The 18,645-nt window shown below is 41.4% G+C and overlaps 2 protein-coding genes across 4 annotated transcripts in view; one reads left to right on the forward strand and one right to left on the reverse strand.

The window, feature by feature from the left end:
- The window catches only part of LOC132399922 (uncharacterized), a 259,665-nt gene that overhangs the window by 48,323 nt on the left and 192,697 nt on the right, over window positions 1–18,645 (reverse strand). The gene's annotated exons all lie outside the window — the stretch shown is intronic.
- Window positions 6,001–18,509, forward strand: tp53rk (TP53 regulating kinase). 3 transcript variants are annotated; one of them, XM_059980854.1, is made up of 3 exons: window positions 6,001–6,157; window positions 11,775–12,050; window positions 16,824–18,509. In XM_059980854.1, the coding sequence occupies exons 2-3, from the start codon at window positions 11,798–11,800 to the stop codon at window positions 17,300–17,302; spliced, it is 732 nt and encodes a 243-aa protein (XP_059836837.1). In that variant the 5' UTR covers window positions 6,001–6,157; window positions 11,775–11,797; the 3' UTR covers window positions 17,303–18,509. The 3 variants fall into 3 exon arrangements, with proteins under 3 accessions (XP_059836837.1, XP_059836839.1, XP_059836836.1); XM_059980856.1 differs by lacking the exon at window positions 6,001–6,157 and adding an exon at window positions 6,166–6,343; XM_059980853.1 differs by lacking the exon at window positions 6,001–6,157 and adding an exon at window positions 6,428–6,563.

An 18,645-nucleotide genomic window follows, 5' to 3' on the forward strand; every position in this document is an offset into this window, starting at 1 on the left:
TTTGACTTTTTGTTGTTTGCTAGTTTCTCATTAACAGTGAAAGCAAATGAATCTGTCCACGTATCATTAAACGTTCTGTTTTCTTCAGTCACTTTTCTTTTTTTAGAATTCTCCATAGTTGGCTTACCTTGGATCGAAAAATTAAAGAAATCGCGCACTGGCGGGTGTCAGGTATTGGCAGTGGTGACGTATATTAATAGCGATAAAAACACGTTGTAGCGGTGTGCTCACGCAGTCAGTAAACTGCAGTCGAATAACTTTATTTGAACTAAACAGCCTTGCTTTTAAGCCTCCCTCAACCCAGCCCCCATGGACGCAGATGCTGCAAAAGACGCGTACTCACAAACCCCCGTAGGCTATCTCCCTTAGCCGGAATGCTGGCTAATTGTGAGCCGTTTCGGATGTGCCAGGAAATGTGTCGCCACACTTAGATTGTACAAGATCACCATAATCATCAAATTTAGAATTACATTTCAAAAGCTAACAAACTAACATAAAATACATTTTAATTAAATACTGACCAATTATTTCCCAAAGCCACAGGGAGCCGCAGCACAGAGGTGAAAGAGCCACAAATGGCTCGGGAGCCGCAGGTTGCCGACCCCCGGGCTAGACGGTTAGTTCTCCTTAGGTGGAGAGATGTTACCCCACCCTCTCATGCTCAATGGATTAATTATATTAGATCTGTTTAGATCTTGAAAAAATTCATTACTCACTTCTTAATTCAGACATAAAATTTCATGAGGTGTGGGGACTTTTCTTGATTATTTTTATTACTCCTCTTTAGATTAAGCTTATTCTTTTTATCCCTTACTTTCAGCTTTTTTCCCTCTAAGTTTTATGGTTTCTTTTTGATGGAAATTACATTATAGTTTTCATAGTAGGCATTGTTACTCTTTTTTTAAATTTATATTTACAGTTTTGGTTGAAAGCTCTCTTCATTTTTTTTTACATATTATAATAGTTGGCCTGGAGTTTCTTAGTGGGAGGGAGGGGAGGTTACTAACTTTATATGATTTTATTTGGGTGTCGTTTCCTTATTGTTATGAATTATACTATTAATATGTTTATTTTACACTGTACTAATTCTCATTTTGCTGTTGGGTTTTCTTTGTAGCTGGTTTGTAGCAATGCATAAAAAAAACAATTTTAAAAAACTGGGCCTGGTGTGTAGATGTTTTCGAAGTTCTAAGTAAAGTTATTATCAAAGTATAGACATGAGACCATTTACTACCCTGAGATTCATTTTCTTGTAGGCATTTACAGTAGAACAAAGTACAATAATGAACATCTGCACACAAATGCAAGACTGACAAGTTGTGCAAATACAAAAAGAAACAAATAATAATAAATAACTAATATTGAGAACAGCAGTTGTAAAATCCTTGAAAGCAAATCTGTAGTTTGTGCAAACACTTCAGTGTTGAGGAGAGTGAAGTTATCCATGCTGGTTCTGGAGCCTGATGGTTGAAGGGTAATAACTGTTCCTGAACCTCTGAACCTGCTGGTGTGGGACCTCAGGCTCCTGGTATCTCCTTCCTGATGACAGCAACAAGAAGACAGCATGGACTGAATGCTTTACTTCATATCAGTTGGCATGTGGAGAAAATGACTATGAAATAACTATAAGCCAAAAATGTTAAAAAGCTACACATTTTGAACCTTTGAAATCAGGTTTCCCTCTCTCTTGCTCTCTCAGTTCTGATCAGGGGTGACCCCTCAGTTAATGGTCAGGGTCCATGGTATAAAAAAGCTTAGCAACCCTGGTTCCAAAGAAAGATCCTTGACCTGAAATATAAAATATTTCCCTTTACTCAGATGCAGTCTGACCTGCTGAGCATTTTCCGTCATTAGATTCAAGATTTCCTTGAATTTATGAGAAGGAGTTCCTTAAAAATCATAAAGAGGGATGGATAGTTTTGAGAATGGAAAATCTTTCCTCCAAAGGAATCTAGTACAAGAAAACACAATCATAAAATTAGAATTGTTCAATCGTGTTCCAATTTTATGATTACATTCCCTTGATCTGGATTGGAACTTCATTGAAATCAGGAAAAGTGTTTTCACAATGATTGCTGAATTCATCGAAATGATCAAAATAGAAGGTGGATAGGTGATCATTTTGCACAGCATCTGTCCTCAAAAAGTTCAAAAAGGTTCAAAAGTAAATTCGTTATCGAAATAAGTAAATGTCACCAAATACCACCCTGAGGTTCCTTAAGGTGGGGGTGGTAATAGGGAGAAGCTCCCACTACCTATCAAACGTTCCCAATGATGTACATCTCAAATAGCCTCTGAGAACCAAGTCCAGTTCCTGACCTTCACGTGTGGCTTAGTACCTAAGCCGGTGGAACAGTTGCTACTGACAGCAGAAGGGGCAAAGGTGGGTTATTAGCACCTTAAGACCAGATGTTTTGGGCAGATGGGGCCTGTCAGCCATGGTTGGCAGTTCATCTAGGAGAAAGAAAACTCTGATCTCAAACCTCCACTGCCTTGTGGCCATACCCACTCATGGGGAAGGCTTCAGGAGTAAACCCTGGGGAGAAAAATCCGGAGCTGGAGTCCCGAAGGCAGTCCTATGTTGAGTTCAATGCTGACTGGCAACTCCCGCAACTCTGCTGATACCAGACTGTATCGATCTCTGCCAATCCTTTTTATTCATTAGATGTATGGAGAAGGGAAGCTTACTCTCTATATCGTACTGCCCAGGCTTGAGAATCTAGATCCATGATCAACTCATGCAATAGCCATGGTCAGCTCTGACCGACAGAGGCCCTCACCTTACCTCACTACTCTGAGATTCATTTTCTTGCAGGCATTCACCATAGAACAAAGAAATACAATAGAACCAGTCTAAAATTACACACAAACAGTGACAAGCAACCAACATGGAAAAGAAGACACACATCCATCATTAAGGACCCATCACCCAGGACATGCCCTCTTCTCATTGCAACCAACAGGGAGGAGGTACAGAAGCCTGAAGGAACACACTCAATGATTCAGGAACAGCTTCTTCACTTCTGTCATCCGATTGCTGAATGGCCATTGAACCCATGAACACTACTTCACTATTTCTTTGCACTATTTAACTTGTATACAATACATATACATATGCACATATATATTTCTTACTGTAATTCACAGTTCTTACTTTTTATGTATTGCAATGTACTTCTGCCACCTAACAACAAATCTCACGACACATGTGGTGATATTAAACCTGATTCTGATTGTATGTCTGTGCAAATACAACAAAAACAGATAATATTAATAATAATAAATAAACAATACTGAGAACATGAGTTGTAGAGTCCTTGAAAGTGAGTTTATAGTCGTGGAATCAGTTCAGTGTTGAGGTGAGCGAAGTTGTCTAGTCTGGTTCGGGAGCCTGATGGTTGAAGGGTAATAACTGTTCCTGAGCCTGTTGGTGTGGGTCCTGAGGCTCCTGAGGTACTGGTTGCATGTCACTTTCAGCTCTCCTTCCCTGTTGCCCATTGCTCTGTCTGTGTTCAGCCTTGTTTACTGCTAAGTGCCAACTGGGTGCCATTCTACATTGCCACAATTGCCAGTAATTTCCCTGCATCTCAGTTCTAAGAGGGGGTCCTTCAATCCTGAAGTTGTGCCCTCTTGTCCTAGAGTCCTCCACCATGGGAAATAACTTTGCCATATCTAATCTGTTCAGGCCTTTTAACATTTGGAATGTTTCTATGAGATCCCCCCTCATTCTCCTGAACTCCAGGGAATACAGCCCAAGTGTTGCTCATACGGTAACCCTTTTGTTCCTGGAATCATTCTCGTGAACTACTATATTTATTGTTTTGCAGTGGTAGTTAAAATTACTATTAAGTGCAAAAGAACTAAGAAGAGGAAAAATAAGATACTGTAACTTCCATAGATTCCACTGAGGTGGTTCACAACCCATGGAATTTTCCAGCGTCAGATAAGCCACTCATGGGGTTTTCTCCCACACAAGTTCATCTGGCCACATAGGTCCTTCCTTTTGTCCACCTTCCCCATGTCTGCATTATCTGTCCCTTCCTCCCACCCCACAGTCTGGTCATGTAACACCACCGTCCTGAAAAACATCTCGTTTTTACTGTGCACTGTACCAGCAGTTATGGTCGAAATGACAATAAAAGTGACTTGACTTGACCTGTCACGTACCAGCCTCTGTCACAGCTCTCCCTCACACTACTCATACTGTCAGATTGATTTATTGATTTACTTAATGAGACATAGCACAGAATAGACCCTTGCAGCTCTTCGAGCCACACTGCCCTGCAGCCCCCAATTTAATCCTAACATAATTACAGGACGATTTACAATGACCAATTCATCTACCAACCACACATCTTTGGGCTGTGGGAGGCAACACACACGGTGACAGGAAGATTGTGCAAATTCCAACAGGCAGCGGTGAGAATTGAAGTTGGGCCGCCCATTCTGTGAAGCGTTGTGCTAACCACTACGCTATCGTGCTGCCTTCAGCCTTTCTTCATCTCCCTCAGTCCTGACTCAGTTTTGAGTCGAGACATTGACTTGCAAATTTTGTCCATACCTGCTGCTTGACTTGCTGTGTACTTTAATTTTTCTATTTGTTTTGTTTCTAATTCCTCCATCTGTAGTTTCATTTTGACCCAGGATAATTGTTATTCTGTAATACTAGGCTAAAGTACAAATTAAAAAGTGTTGAATGAATGTAAAACGGATACCAGATAAAATATATTAGAGAAATCAGAGAAATGGCTTCTACTTCCATGATGGAGCCCAATTCAGGCTGCAGAATCAACTCCTCATATTCCATCTGTGTAGCCTCCAACTTGATGTTGTTACATGGATTTCTCAAATTTTTGATATTCATTCCTTCCCCCGCCCATCTCTTTTTCCCTTTCCCAATCTGGTTACCCTCTCCCCACCTTCTCTTCCCCTCCCAACCCTATCTTCAATTCCATTTCCCATTCTAGCTCCCCTCTTACCCCTTCTCTTCCCCTCCAAACCCCATCTTCTATTCCATTTCCCATTCTGGCTACCCTCTTACCCTTTCTCTTCCTCCATCCCCATTCCATCACCTCCCAGATTCCCCACCTCTTTCCCTTTCTCCCATGGTCCACTTTCCTCTTCAATCTGATTCCTGTTTTCCTTCAGCTCTTTACCATTCCATCTATTGCCTCTCAGCTTCTCACTTCATTCCCCCTTCCCCTGTGAAGAGTACGAATTTCAGGTTGTATACTGTATACATTCTCTGATATTAAGTGAACCTATGAACCCACCCACCTACCTTCCCTCTCACCTGGTTTCACCTATCAACTGCCCACTTGTACTCCTCCCACTTCCCCCACACTTTTTATTCTGGTTTCTTCCCCCTTCCTTTCCAGTGCTGATGAAGCGTCTCAGCCCGAATTGTTGACTGTTTATTCCTCTCCATTGATGCTGTCTGAGTGGTCGAATTTCTCCAGCATTTTGTGTGTGTTACTCCAGGTTCCAACATTTGAACCACCAGGTTCAAGAAGTTACTTTCCCTCCACCATTAAGCTTTTGAACAGAAGAGGATAAGTACACTCATTATCTCAATCAAGCCAATTATCTCACTTTAAGGACTCTTTATCTTGTTATTTATTGCTATTTATTTACATTTGCATTTGCAGTTTGATGTCTTCTATGCTCTTGCTCTTTCATTGATCCTGTTTACAGTTACAGTTCTATAGATTTGCTGAGTATGCCTGCAGGAAAAAAATCTCAGAGATCTATGAGGTGATATGTATGTACTCTGATAATAAATCTCACTTTGAACTTTGATTATTTGCATACAATCAATAATTAAACAAATGAAGTAAACTTACAGAATTAATTGAAGACTTAATTTATGTTGTTAGTTGGGACTTAATAAAACTTTCAGAATTTTTCAAATGCCAGGATTAAAAATGGCGCTACTCCATCAGCCACACTGTGACACAATCGCTGTCGGGATAATGGAAGACCTGAACGATCAGTCCTCCCGTGCAATGGATGCCGGGATATTGGAGGCCTGGTCCGAGAGTGTGCCTTCGTTATGCATGCGAGGAATGGGTAGCAGATCTTAAAATTTTAATCATCTGTTTTGGAAACTTTCCCTCTGGGGGAAACTGACGCAGAGTTAGGAACCCCCGAAAAAAAGGTGAGAGAAAATTGGCGATCGAAGGGAAACAGACATTTGGAGGGGGCCACAAATCGCAGATGTTGAAAATCCGAAGCAACATACACCGAATGCTGGGGAAACTCAGATGAAGGATCTCGGCTCGAAATGTCGACGTCTTTTCCTAGGATGCTGCCTGGCCTGCTGAGTTCCTCCAGCAGTTCGTGTGTGAGTGTTGTATTTGGAGAGGGAATAGGCCACAACCTGGGACTCGCGTTGAGGATGAGCATGGGTGGAGGACGGGGAGCGGAGGGAGGGAGAGTGAGGGGCGATGTGGTGGAGAGGAGAAAGCGAACGTGGCGAAGAAGAGATAGGGAGCGGATATAGAAGAAAATCCACAATCAATAGAAGAATGAATGTTAAAAAAAAATAAAAATGCAAACACTCGGTAAGTCAGGCAGCATCTTTGGAGACAGTAAATTAACTTTTTGGGTTACTAGAATACTACAGCACAGTACAGGCCCTTCAGCCCTCGATGCTTTGCCGACCCATATATTCCTTAAAAAAAGTACTAAATCCACACCAAGACCTTCCCGAGGTTCCACCTGTGTGCTTTTACAGCATTTTCTGTTTTTATCTCAAGTTTATAGCATTAGTATTTTTTACATTTTTATTTTTTAGTGTTCCTTAATCAAAAAGTTTGCTTCATACAGAGCAGTGGACTGTGGAACTTACTCTGGTGTGGAATGGTTCAGCCAGTTGGTACCCTGATGCAATTAAAAGACCTTTGTAAGCATAAGAGAAAGCAAATAAAAGCTGAGATTCATTTTATTGTGGATATTCCCAGTAAACACAAAGAAACACAACAAAGATGGACAAACAACCAATGTGCAAAAGACAACAAGCTATAAATACAAAAAATAAGAAAATAATAGTAATAAATATATAAGCAATAAATATCAAGAACATGAGTTGTACAGTCTGTGAAATGAGTCCATAGGTTATGAAGTCAGTTTATTGTTGGGGTGAGTGTAGTTATCCCCTCTGCAAGAGCAAGATTGTATTAGTTCAGAGTTAAGTTCCAGCGCCATTCTGTAAGGAGTCTCTGTACGGAATGCATGTTTTTTTTCCCCTGCTTTGTCAGTTTGCCCCCACAGTTGAACGATGTCCCTGGTGAATTGCCCTGTGTTTCGATTATGGTTAATCGTGTTTGTCACGGGTTGCTGAGGTGGTGTGGCTCAAAGGGCCAGAAGGGTTGTATTGTTAAAATTAATAAATAATTATTATATAAATAAATAATAAATATCTAATATCTAATTTGGGCTCAACTCCTGGAGTGTAAAAATCTATCCACCTCTTCAGAGCTGTATGATGGAAACTTCTAAAGATTCACAATTATTAGAATAAATTTCTCCTTATCCAGATCTTAAATTGGGGGCATGCCATGGTCCCCAGCACCACACAATCCAAGGAAACAGGATCACCCACAAGGAAGCAGGAGATCTGCTAGAACACACACAACCTGCAGGTTCCCCTGCGAGTTGCGCACCATCCTGATTGTTCCTTCATCGTCACCATGTCCAAACACTGCAACTCCTGACAGAAGGAGTTGCTTGATCAGGAAGTGCAGTCACTTGGCCTCTCAAGTCTGTTCTGCCTTTCTGGAAGGTCATGGCTAATCCGATTCATTTGGTTTATTATCATCACGTGTAGTAAGACACAGAGAAAAGGAGTTTAAATGAAATAGGAGCAGGGAGGGCTCCCGGGCCTGGATGTTGAATAAATCTGAAGGAAATGAGAGAGTAGCTGTATAGAATGGAGAGGGTAAAATAATCAAGCAAAGTGTGACAGGCTGAGCAGAAAAGGTACACTCAAGTATGCACCACAAAAAAATCCAGTTAGATAAACAAAAATGTAAAATAAATCAAAGCTTAATGATCTTTGCAGTAAGATGGATGGATGACAGCACAATTGCAAAGATATTTGTATGCTGATATTTACTTCCCGATTTAAATAATGCTTTCAAAGTTGCTCTGACAGTCAAACTGTTCAGCTTACCTACACTCAGCAGCCACTTCATTAAGTATACCTGAACACCTCGTTAATACAAATATCTAATCAGCCAATCATGTTGAGGCAACACAATGCATAAAAACATGCAGACATGGTTAAGAGCTTCAGTTGTTCTTCAGATTAAACTTCAGAATGGGTAAGAAATGTGATCTAAATTACTTTGACTGGGGAATGCTTGTTAGTGATAGATGCTATCTCAGAAATTGCTGATCTCTTGGGATTTTCGTGCACAACAGTCTCTAGAGTTTACAGAGACTGCTGTGAAAAACAAAAAAGAGCAGATCCAGTGAGCAGCAGTTCTGTTGCTGAAAACGCCTTGTTAATGAGAGAGGTCAGAGGAGAATGGCCAGACTTTACATAGAATGTACAACAGTACAGCGTACAGGAACAGGCCCTTTGGCCCACGATGGTGTGGTTCAAGGTGACAGTAACTCAAATAGCCGCGCGTTACAGCAGTGATGTGCAGAAGAGCATCTCTGAATGCAAAACACATCGAACCTTAAGGCGGGTGGGATACAGCAGCAGAAGATCACGAGCATACACTCAGATGCCACTTTATTAGATACTGGAGGTATGTAATGTCCACTGAGTGTAGAAATATGGTCTAATGGATTACCAGGACTGGATGCTGAGTAGAACAGGCCAAAAGAAAAAGGAGTTGGGGTGGTGTTAATCAAGGAATTTATCGGAGTGGTTTTGAACTGTGATAATGAGGCAAAGTATAGTAATGTAGAATTAGTTTAGAATGAAATCAATAGACAGTAGGTGCAGGAGTAGGCCATTTGGCCCCTCGAGCCAACACCGCCATTCACTGTGATCATGGCTGATCATCCACAATCGGTATTCCATTCCTGCCTTCTCCCCTTATCCCCTGACTCCGCTATCTTTAAGAGCTCTATCTAACTTTTTCTTGAAAGCATCCAGAGAATTGGCCTGCACTGCCTTCTGAGGCAGAGCATTCCATAGATCCACAACTCTCTGGGTGAAATCATGACTAGCAAAGGAAGGAGGACATTGGTGGGAGTAGGTGACCCTTCACCTGCGAGTCTGTCAGGGTCATCTGTCACTTCTGGTGCCCCTAGTGTGGTGTTCTCTACATCAGTGAGACCTAATGTAGATTGGGGGACTGCTTTGTGGAGCAGCTTTACCCTATCCGCTGCAAAAGTGGAAATTCCCAGTGGACACTCATTTCAGTTCAGTCCATGCTGGTCCATGGCCTCCTCTACTGCCACATTGAGGCCATACTCAGGTTGGAGGAACAATACCTCATACTTTGTTTGGGTAGCCTCCAACATGATGGCATGAACATCAATTTCTCTAACCTAGTAATTTATCCCTGCCCTCTTCCCCTTCTCTCTTTTTCCATTCTTCCATTCAAAAGTTCATTTATTATCAAACGAGGGTACCATTTTGGTTACCCTCTCTCCTCTTTCCTGATCTTCCCATCACCTCCCTTTGGCACCCTTCCTTCTTTTCTTTCTCCCATGGTCCACTCTCCTATGATCCCTTCTTCAGTTCTTTTCTTCCTCTACCTATCACCTCCCAGCTTCTTAGTTCTCTCACCTTCCCCACCCACCTTCCCCCTCACTTGGTTTAAACGATCACCCACAACCTTTAACTCCTCACCCTTCCTCCACCTTATTTTGGTTTTTGCCCCCTTCATTTCCATCCCTGATGAAGGGTCTCAGCCCAAAATGTCAACTCTTTATTTCCTTCCATAGGTGCCACCTAACTTGCTGAGTTCCTCCAGCAATTTGTGTGTTTTGCTCAAGAGTATCAGCATCTGTAGAATCTCTTGTTTATAAGCCCCAAATTGTGACCTATTCATAGTACTGAGCATAAATTATGTAATAGCTACAACATATTAGAAGGGAATTGCAATTGCCTTGAGAGATTTTAATGTATGTATTAATTGGACAGATCAAACTTGCAAGGGTATCATAGAAGAACTCTTTGTAGAGTGTGTCAGGGATTGCACCACATGTTATGAGCAGTATGTCATGGAACATGTGGGAGCAACCTGTTTTAGATTTGATCATGAGGAATGATTAAGAACAGATCTTGTGATCTCCGGGGTGGTTTTAAAGGAAGTCATAGTCATACATCATGGAAACAGGCCCCTGATGCAACTGGTCCATGCCAAACAAAACTCTCATTTGAGCTAGTCCCACTTGCCCACGTTCTGCCCATATCCCTCAACCTTTCCTAAAAACGTACTTGTCCAAGAACCTTTTAAGTGTTGTTAACGTGCTTCCCTCAACCACTTTCTCCAGAGAAAATAAAAGTCTCAACCTGCTCAACCCCTCTATAACTCAGTCCCTTGAGTACTAGCAGCACCCTCATAAATCCCCTCTCCAGTCTTTCTGACTTAATAGCATCTTTCTTTCTAATAGCATGACTGAAAATGAAAACAATATTCCAAATGCAGCCTCAATGCAACATAAGATCCCAACTTCTATACTCAGTGCCCTGACTGATGAAAACTTCTTCATCACCCTGTCTACCTATGATGTCATGTTCTTGTACTCCTTGGTCTCTCTGTTCTACATCACTTCCAGCACTCTACCATTCACTGTGAAAGTCCTACCCTCATCTACAGTACTGTGCAAAAGTCTTAGGCACGCTAGCTCTATACATGTGCATAAGAATTTTGCAGTGTTGTGGATGACGGATAACACTGGGCCTAACGTCAAGTCATGGGGACCTCCACCGGCCATTGGCCTCTAGTCTGGGAAAATACACTTCTACTATCTCCTGTTTCTTCGTACCATCTTGGTTTATAAGATGAATGGGTTATCTCATATGTGTACTTTGTCTTTTTGCAAATATGGTTTATTTTAGGAGTGAAGGACGTGTGCAAGAAAGCAGAGTTTGGTTTTCCAATGAGGTAATGCAGAATGGGTGTCAGCTGTAGAGGGATGGCATAGACAGGATTTTCTCATTGAATTTTCAGATCTGGAAATAGCAAAAAATTACATTGATTGCCTCAACAGACATCATGTCATTGAAATAGAAGGAGTAGCCCTTGTTAAACATGTGGTTTTGTAGATGCTGAAAATCCAGGGCAACACACAAAAAATGCTAGAGGAACTCAGCAAGTCAGGCAACATCCATGGAGAGAAATGAACAGTCAACTTCTTGGACCTAGACTTTTCGTCAGTAGCCTTTGTTCTCCATTTAGCATAAGCTATTTCATTTGTAGTTTAATGCTTGCAATGTTTATAGAGTTACAGAGTGCTACAGCACAGAAACAGTTCATGCCACACTATTATTCTGCCTAGTCCCATCAACCCACAGAATAATAAAAAAAAATCCATCATCTTCACTCTACTCACAAGTATGCACATAAAATGCAAATTTAGTGGGCATGCTATACTGTAATTATGGATGAAAACCTTTGGCATTTTATAGCCTGAAAAAAGACTTTTAATGAAATATCATTTCTTGGAATTTAAGCTCTGTTTCTCTGAACCACAGAGAATTTCCAGCCTTTTAAATTTTATTCCATAGTCTGCAGTATTTGGATTTTGGGCATTGTGTTTAATTTTCGATTCACTGTTTTCATCTGCTCTGATTGTTGCTGCAGGTTTTTCTTGCACATCCTACACTATGACGACAGAAACTCTGAAGCAGGATGACCTGGGGACAATCGCAAAGCTCCGTGTCAAAAATTTTCTTCAGAATTTCCAGATGATCAAGCAAGGTGCTGAATCCAAGATCTACAGGGGAAGTTTCCTTGGAAAGCCAACTGTTGTGAAGGAACGGTTCCCCAAATCTTACCGTCACTCTGCTCTGGACAAGAAACTCACACATCGCAGGACTGCTCAAGAAGTACGATCTATCCTCAGGTGCAGGAAAGCTGGTCAGTGTCCATTGTAATGCCTTTTGTCTGCTCAAATATGATACAGGAACCTCAACAACCTTTTAAAAACAAATTGTTGATATTTTAGAAGAAAACTCTTTGAAAGAAGTTTTCTGTTGTATACAGTTTTGGTTGCTTCATTATAGGAAGACTGTTGAGGCTTTAGAGGATGCAAAAGAGGTTTACCAGGATGCTGCTGGACTAGAGAGTATGGAGTGGCGGAGACTGAGGGGAGATCTGATAGAGGTTTGTAAGATTGAGAAGCATAGATAGAGGAGGCAGATAACGTAGTTTTTCTTGGATTGAATTGCTTAATATCAGAGGGCATGCATTTAATGGGAGGGGGATAATTTCAAAGGAGATGTGAGGGGCATTTTTTTTACAGAAAAAGTGGTGGTGCATGGAGTGTATGGTGGTAGAGGCAAATAGAGACTTAAGAGATGTTTACATAGACACGAGAATGTAAGAAAATGGAAGAAGAAGGAGGGGATTAGTTAGCTATTTGATTACTAATTGAGTTAGTCCAGCACAACATTGTGGGCTAGAGGGCTTGTTCCTGTGCTGTACTGCTCTATGTTCCAGTTATTCTTTTGATCATATAAACACAAGTTTCGGGATCAGATTTAATATCATTGGCAAATGTAGTGAAATTTTTTAACTTTGGCAGCAGTACAATGCGATACATACTAATATAGAAAAAAAACTGAATTACAGTTTGTGTGTATAATTTTTTCATTATTTGAACTATTTTATATATATATTAGTTAAATTAAATAAGTAGTGAAAAATATAGAAGTAAAAATGTAATGAGGGGGTTCATGGTTTCAATGTCCACTCAGAAATCAGATGGCAGAGGGGAAGAAGCTGATCCCGAATCTTTGAGTATGTGCCTTCAGGTTTCTGTACCTCCTCCTTGATGGTAGCAATGAGAACAAGGCATGATGACCTGGGTGATGATGGATGCCGTCTTTTTGAGGCACCACTCTTTGAAGATGTCTTGGATACTATAGAGGCTGGTACCCATGGTGGAGCTGACTAAATTTACAACTCTCTACATTGAATTTATTTGCTTTTTATTTCTTTGCTTCAGGATTAATACATTTCTTCCAAATGAATGTTCCAAAATTTCATATCAGGTTTTTACTTTTAGCAGATTAATTGATTGGATGAGCTTGTGGTATGGATTTCAGTGGTAGTAGTCCTAGGCAGGAATATTTGATTCCCTTGGGAGCTGCATGCTAAATGTTGCCACTTTCTGACATCATTTTGAGTTCATCCCCTTGCTATTTTTGCTCTATTTTCACACAACTTATTTAATATTTTATATTATTCATTTGTTACGTGCCATGTTGAATGACGTGGACTATCATGGTCTTTCCATGACCATGATTGTTCTTGGCAAATTTTTCTACGGAAGTGGTTTGCCACTTCTTTTGGGCAGTGTCTTTACAAGACAGCTGACCCCAGCCATGATGAACACTCTTCAGAGATTGTCTGCCCGGTGTCAGTGCTTGCATAACCAGGACTTGTGATATACACTGGTTGCTCACATGACCATCCACCATCTACACCTATGGCTTCACATGACCCTAATTGGGGGCACTAAGCAGGTGCTACGCCTTGCCCAAGGGTAACCTACAGGCTGGTGGAGGGAAGGAGCACCTGCTTTCGTTGAGATGTATCTCCTCCCTGGCTCCCAACATTTTTTATATACATTTCTTATTATAATTTATAAAATTTTTATGTCTTGCACTGTACTGCTGTCACAAAACAAAATTCACAGTGGATGTCAGTGATGATAAATTTAATTCTGGTTCTGCTGTTTCAATGATTTTCCAATGTTCACTTTAATTGATCATCACCAAAATCTCTGGCAACAATTTTCTGGAGGGGTCAAGCAACATCTGTTGGGGGGGGAGGGGGAAGAGGAACTTTCCATGTTTCGGTTTGAAACCCTGCATTAGGACACTTCAAAACATTGACAACACCTTTCTTCCCCTCCCCTCCCCTCACTGTATCCCAGTGCCTCACCACCACAGATGCTGCTCAACTCACCGAGTCACTCTAGCAGATTGTTGCTTCAGAATATAGCAATTGCAGTCTCTTGTCTCCAAAGTCTTCACCTCTGCCTCTAGGGCAGGGATTCCCAACCTGGAGTCCACAGACTGGTAAGGGTCCATGCATAAAGAAGGTTGGGAAGCTGAGCTCTAGGGTTTAGGAATTGGCCTGTGTCAGCTCTCCAGAGCTATGTTGGCACTGGAAGCTTGGCAATACTTGTGGACTGCCCCCAGCATAATCCTCACTGATTTGATTTGACACAGAACAATGCATTTCACTAATTGTTTCAATGTCTTGATGTACACTTGACAAATAAAGCTAATCTTTCTTATTTTTCTCTCTGTATGAATTGGAATTGGTTTATTATTATCATGTACCAAGATACAGTGAAAAGATTGTCTTGCGTACTGTTCATGCAGATCGGATCATTACACAGTGCTTTGAGGTAGTACAAGGCAAAACAACTAAGTAAATAACATAGATGGGCGGAAGTGTAGTGGCACCAAAACTGGATTTAGAGGAGAATGGTCCCGAGTTCAAATCTAGTTAAGTCTCCATCTTGTCATACTAGAGAACCATTCAATAGTCTTATAATAGTGGTGTAGAAGCGGTCCTTGAGTCCGGTGGTATGTGCTTCAGGATTGTGACCTTACCTATGCTTCTCATGATTTTATAAACCTTTGTAAGATCACTCATCAGCCTCTTTCCTTCCAGAGAAAATAGTCTCAGCCTATCCAATCCATCCTTTTAACACAAACTCTCCAAAATCCTTGGAAATCTTTTCTGTACCCTCTTCCGCTTAATCACTTCCTTCCATATAGTATGGCAATCAGAAGTGTGCACAATATTCCAGTTTCAGACTGATTAGTATCTTCTACAGCAATAACATGACATCCCAACTCTTGTACTCAGTGCTTCATCTAATGAAGACAAGCATATCATCATTACGCCAGCTTCACCACCGTGCCTACCCTAAGGCCTGTCTGTTTTATAACACTTCCATCAGGTTTCTTGTTCACTGTGTGTGTTCTACCCTGGTCTTAGTACCCAAAATGCATCACTTTGTACTTGTATGAATTAAATTCCCATCTACCATCTACCAACTTCCCATTTGCCAACTCTCCTAGTTGAACTAGAGCAAATTTTAACATTGGACAACCTTCTTCACTGTCCAGCATACCAGCCATTGTGGTGAATTCCACAAACCTACTTGTCATACCACCTGCATTAATATATGTCATTTATTTACTTATTGTTTGATTGAGATACACCACAGAACGGACCCTGCCAGCCCTTTGAGCCGCACTGCCCAGCAACCCGCCAATTTACTCCTAGCCTAATACCAGGATGATTTACAAAGACAAATTAACCTACCGCCCGGTACATAATTTGGGCTGTAGGAGGAAACCACAGCCTGGAGGAAAACCATGCAGTCACGGGGAGAATGGTTTTATAGGCAGCGGTGGGAATTGAACTCAGGTTGCCAGAGCTGTAAAACTTTGCACTAACTACTATGATTCCCTGCCACCCTATGTGGCAAACAGCAGCAGACCTGGCAGTGATCATAGTGGCAGTTCACGGGTTACAAGCCTCCAATATGAAAAACAAGTGTCCAGCACAAGTTGCTGGTCTGCCAGCACATAGAAATGTACATGGAGGAATGCTGCCAACTGGCGTGTTCCAGGCTACAGGAGTACATGCTGAGGAATGCACTGAAGTTTTGTGCCCCACCGCAGGGTGCTTGTTGGGGAAAAACCACAGTGTAGGGTTCTGCTACTGGAGAAGGAGGAGCGGGGTTGGGTGAGGAAGCTGCTCAACTATTTATTTATTCTGAGATACAGCACAGAACAGGCTCTTCTAACTCGAGCCACACTGCCTGGCAACCCATTAAGTTAACACTAGCCTACTCACAGGACAATTTACAAGGACCAATTAGCCTATTAACCAGTGCATCTTTAGACTGTGGGAGGGAACTGGAGCAACTGGAGAAAACCCACACAGTTCACTGAGAAAACATATAAACTCCTTACAGGTAGCGCTGGAACTGAACTCCGAACTCCGAAACACTCCAAGCTGTAATAGTGTCACACTAACTGCTTCAGCGCCCTGGCACCCATTGTAGTGGTGTACCACCCCAGGGGCACATGTGTGCCAGCAGTGTTATTGATGTGTAGGAACGTAATAGAACAGTACGGATAGTGCTGACTAGAAATGTAAAGAGTAAAAAGGCATTGAACAGTTTATTCTTGTAAATGTTTGACTTATTTATTTATTTACTGAAAAACCACGCGGAATAGGCCTTTCTGGCCCATCAAGCCTCACAGCCCAACAATCCCCGATTAAATCCTAGCCTAATCACAGGACAATTTATAATGACTAATTAACCTATCATCTAGTACGTATTTGAACTGTATGGGAAAACCCACGTGGTCATGGGGAGAACATACAATCTCCTTACAGGCAATGGCGGGAATTGAACCCGGGTCACCAACACTGTAAAGTGTTGTGCTGACCACTAAGCTACTGTTTATTTTGACAACAACTAATGTCTACTACCACCCTTGGACTCCTAAAAATATTTGCATTAAAGCCTAGAGCAATGGCTTTAAGCAATAAGCTCTCAAACCGTCTTTCATCAAGAATCAAATTTTTCAAAAGTTGCTAGACTGAAATTAGTAAAGCTCTTGTAGAAAGTAATTTTTTTTTATTTTGTAGGTATTGCAACCCCTGTGGTATATTTTGTGGACTACAATTCAAGTTGCATCTACCTCGAAGATTTAGTGGGAGCTTTTACTGTTCGTGACTATATCACTTCAGTTCAGAAGTCTCAACAGGATTCAGAAAAGCTGTTTCCCTTGGCTGAAAGAATTGGGCATATCCTTGCAAAAATGCACGATGAGGATGTCATTCACGGGGACCTCACTACCTCGAACATGATGATACGCCAGCCTGAGGAAGAGTTGAGATTGGTACTAATCGATTTTGGCTTGAGTTTTATCTCTGCTCTGCCTGAGGATAAAGGTGTTGACCTTTATGTCCTGGAGAAAGCTTTTCTGAGCAGCCACCCCAACACAGAAAGTGTTTTCAAAGTCTTCCTGAAGAGCTACACAAACACATCGAAAAAATCAGCTCCTGTCATAAAAAAGCTTGATGAAGTTAGACAGAGAGGAAGGAAGAGGTCAATGGTTGGATAATGAAAATCAAAGTAAATTTATTATCAGCATACATATACGTCACCATATACAACCCTGAGATACGTTTTCTTGCAGGGTATACACAATAAATCCAAGAAACACAATAGAACCAATGGAAGACAGCACCCAAAAGGACAGACAACAAACTCTGTACAATACAAAAGAAAAAAAAATAAAAGCAATAAAAAAACGAGAACATGAAATGAAGAGTCCTTCAAAGTGAGTCCATAGATTGTGGGAAGAGTTCACTGAAGGGGCAAGTGAGGTTATCCCTTCTAGTTCAAGAGCCTGATGGTTGGGGGGTAATAACTGTTCCTAAACTTGGTGGTGTGGGTCCTGAAGTTCCTGTACCTCCTTCCTGATGGTTGAGGGGGTAATAACTGTTCCTAAACCTGGTGGTGTGGGTCCTGAGGTTCCTGTACCTCCTTTGTGATGGCAGCAAAGAGAAGAGAGGATAACCTGGGTGGTGGGGACCCTTGATGAATGCTGCTTTCCTGTAACAGCGCTCCATCTAGATGAGCTTAATGGTGGGGGAGGGCTTTTCATGCGATGGACTGCACCATATCCACGCTTTTTGTAGGATTTTCCGTTCAAGGGCATTGGTGTTTCCATACCAGGCCATGATGCAACCAGTCAGTATTCTTTCCACCTTATATCTATAGAAGTTTGTCAAGGTTTTAGACGTCATGTCATATCTTGGCAGACTTCTAAGGAAGTAGATGCACTGCCATGCTTCCTTCATAATTATACTTGTCTTCTAGGCCCAGGGCAGATCCTCTGAAATGATAACACCAAGGACCGTCTCCACCTCTGATTCCCCAATGAGGTATGGTTCCTGGACCACTGGTTTCCTCCTCCTGAAGTCAATAATCACCTCCTTTTTCTTGCTGACATTGAGTGAGAGATTGTTGTGTGGCGCCACTCTGCCAGATTTTCAATCTCCCTCCTATATGTTGATTCATCACCACCGTTGATTCAGCCAACAACGGTTGCATCATCTAAAAATTTAAATATGGCACTGGAGATACGCTAACTCTCACAGTCAAGTATTATAAAGTGGTTGGAGCAGGGGTCAAGTACACAGCCTTGTGGTGCACCTGTTCAATCAAAACATTTTTCTGTTCTTTAATTTTCAAAATCTTTTGTACAATAAATTTACATATTTCTTTTACTGTGTTTAAAATTGTTAATAAATGATTTAATGCTACCTAAGTTGTGTTTTATTTTTATCCCTCCTCGCCATTTACCATAAATTATATAACAGAGAACAGTGCAACAGTACAGGCCCTTCAGCTCACAATGTTGTCCCAACCCTTTAACCTACTCCAAGATCAATCTAATGC

This window comes from Hypanus sabinus, chromosome 9 (assembly GCF_030144855.1).
Source record: "Hypanus sabinus isolate sHypSab1 chromosome 9, sHypSab1.hap1, whole genome shotgun sequence".
Taxonomy (NCBI): domain Eukaryota; kingdom Metazoa; phylum Chordata; class Chondrichthyes; order Myliobatiformes; family Dasyatidae; genus Hypanus; species Hypanus sabinus.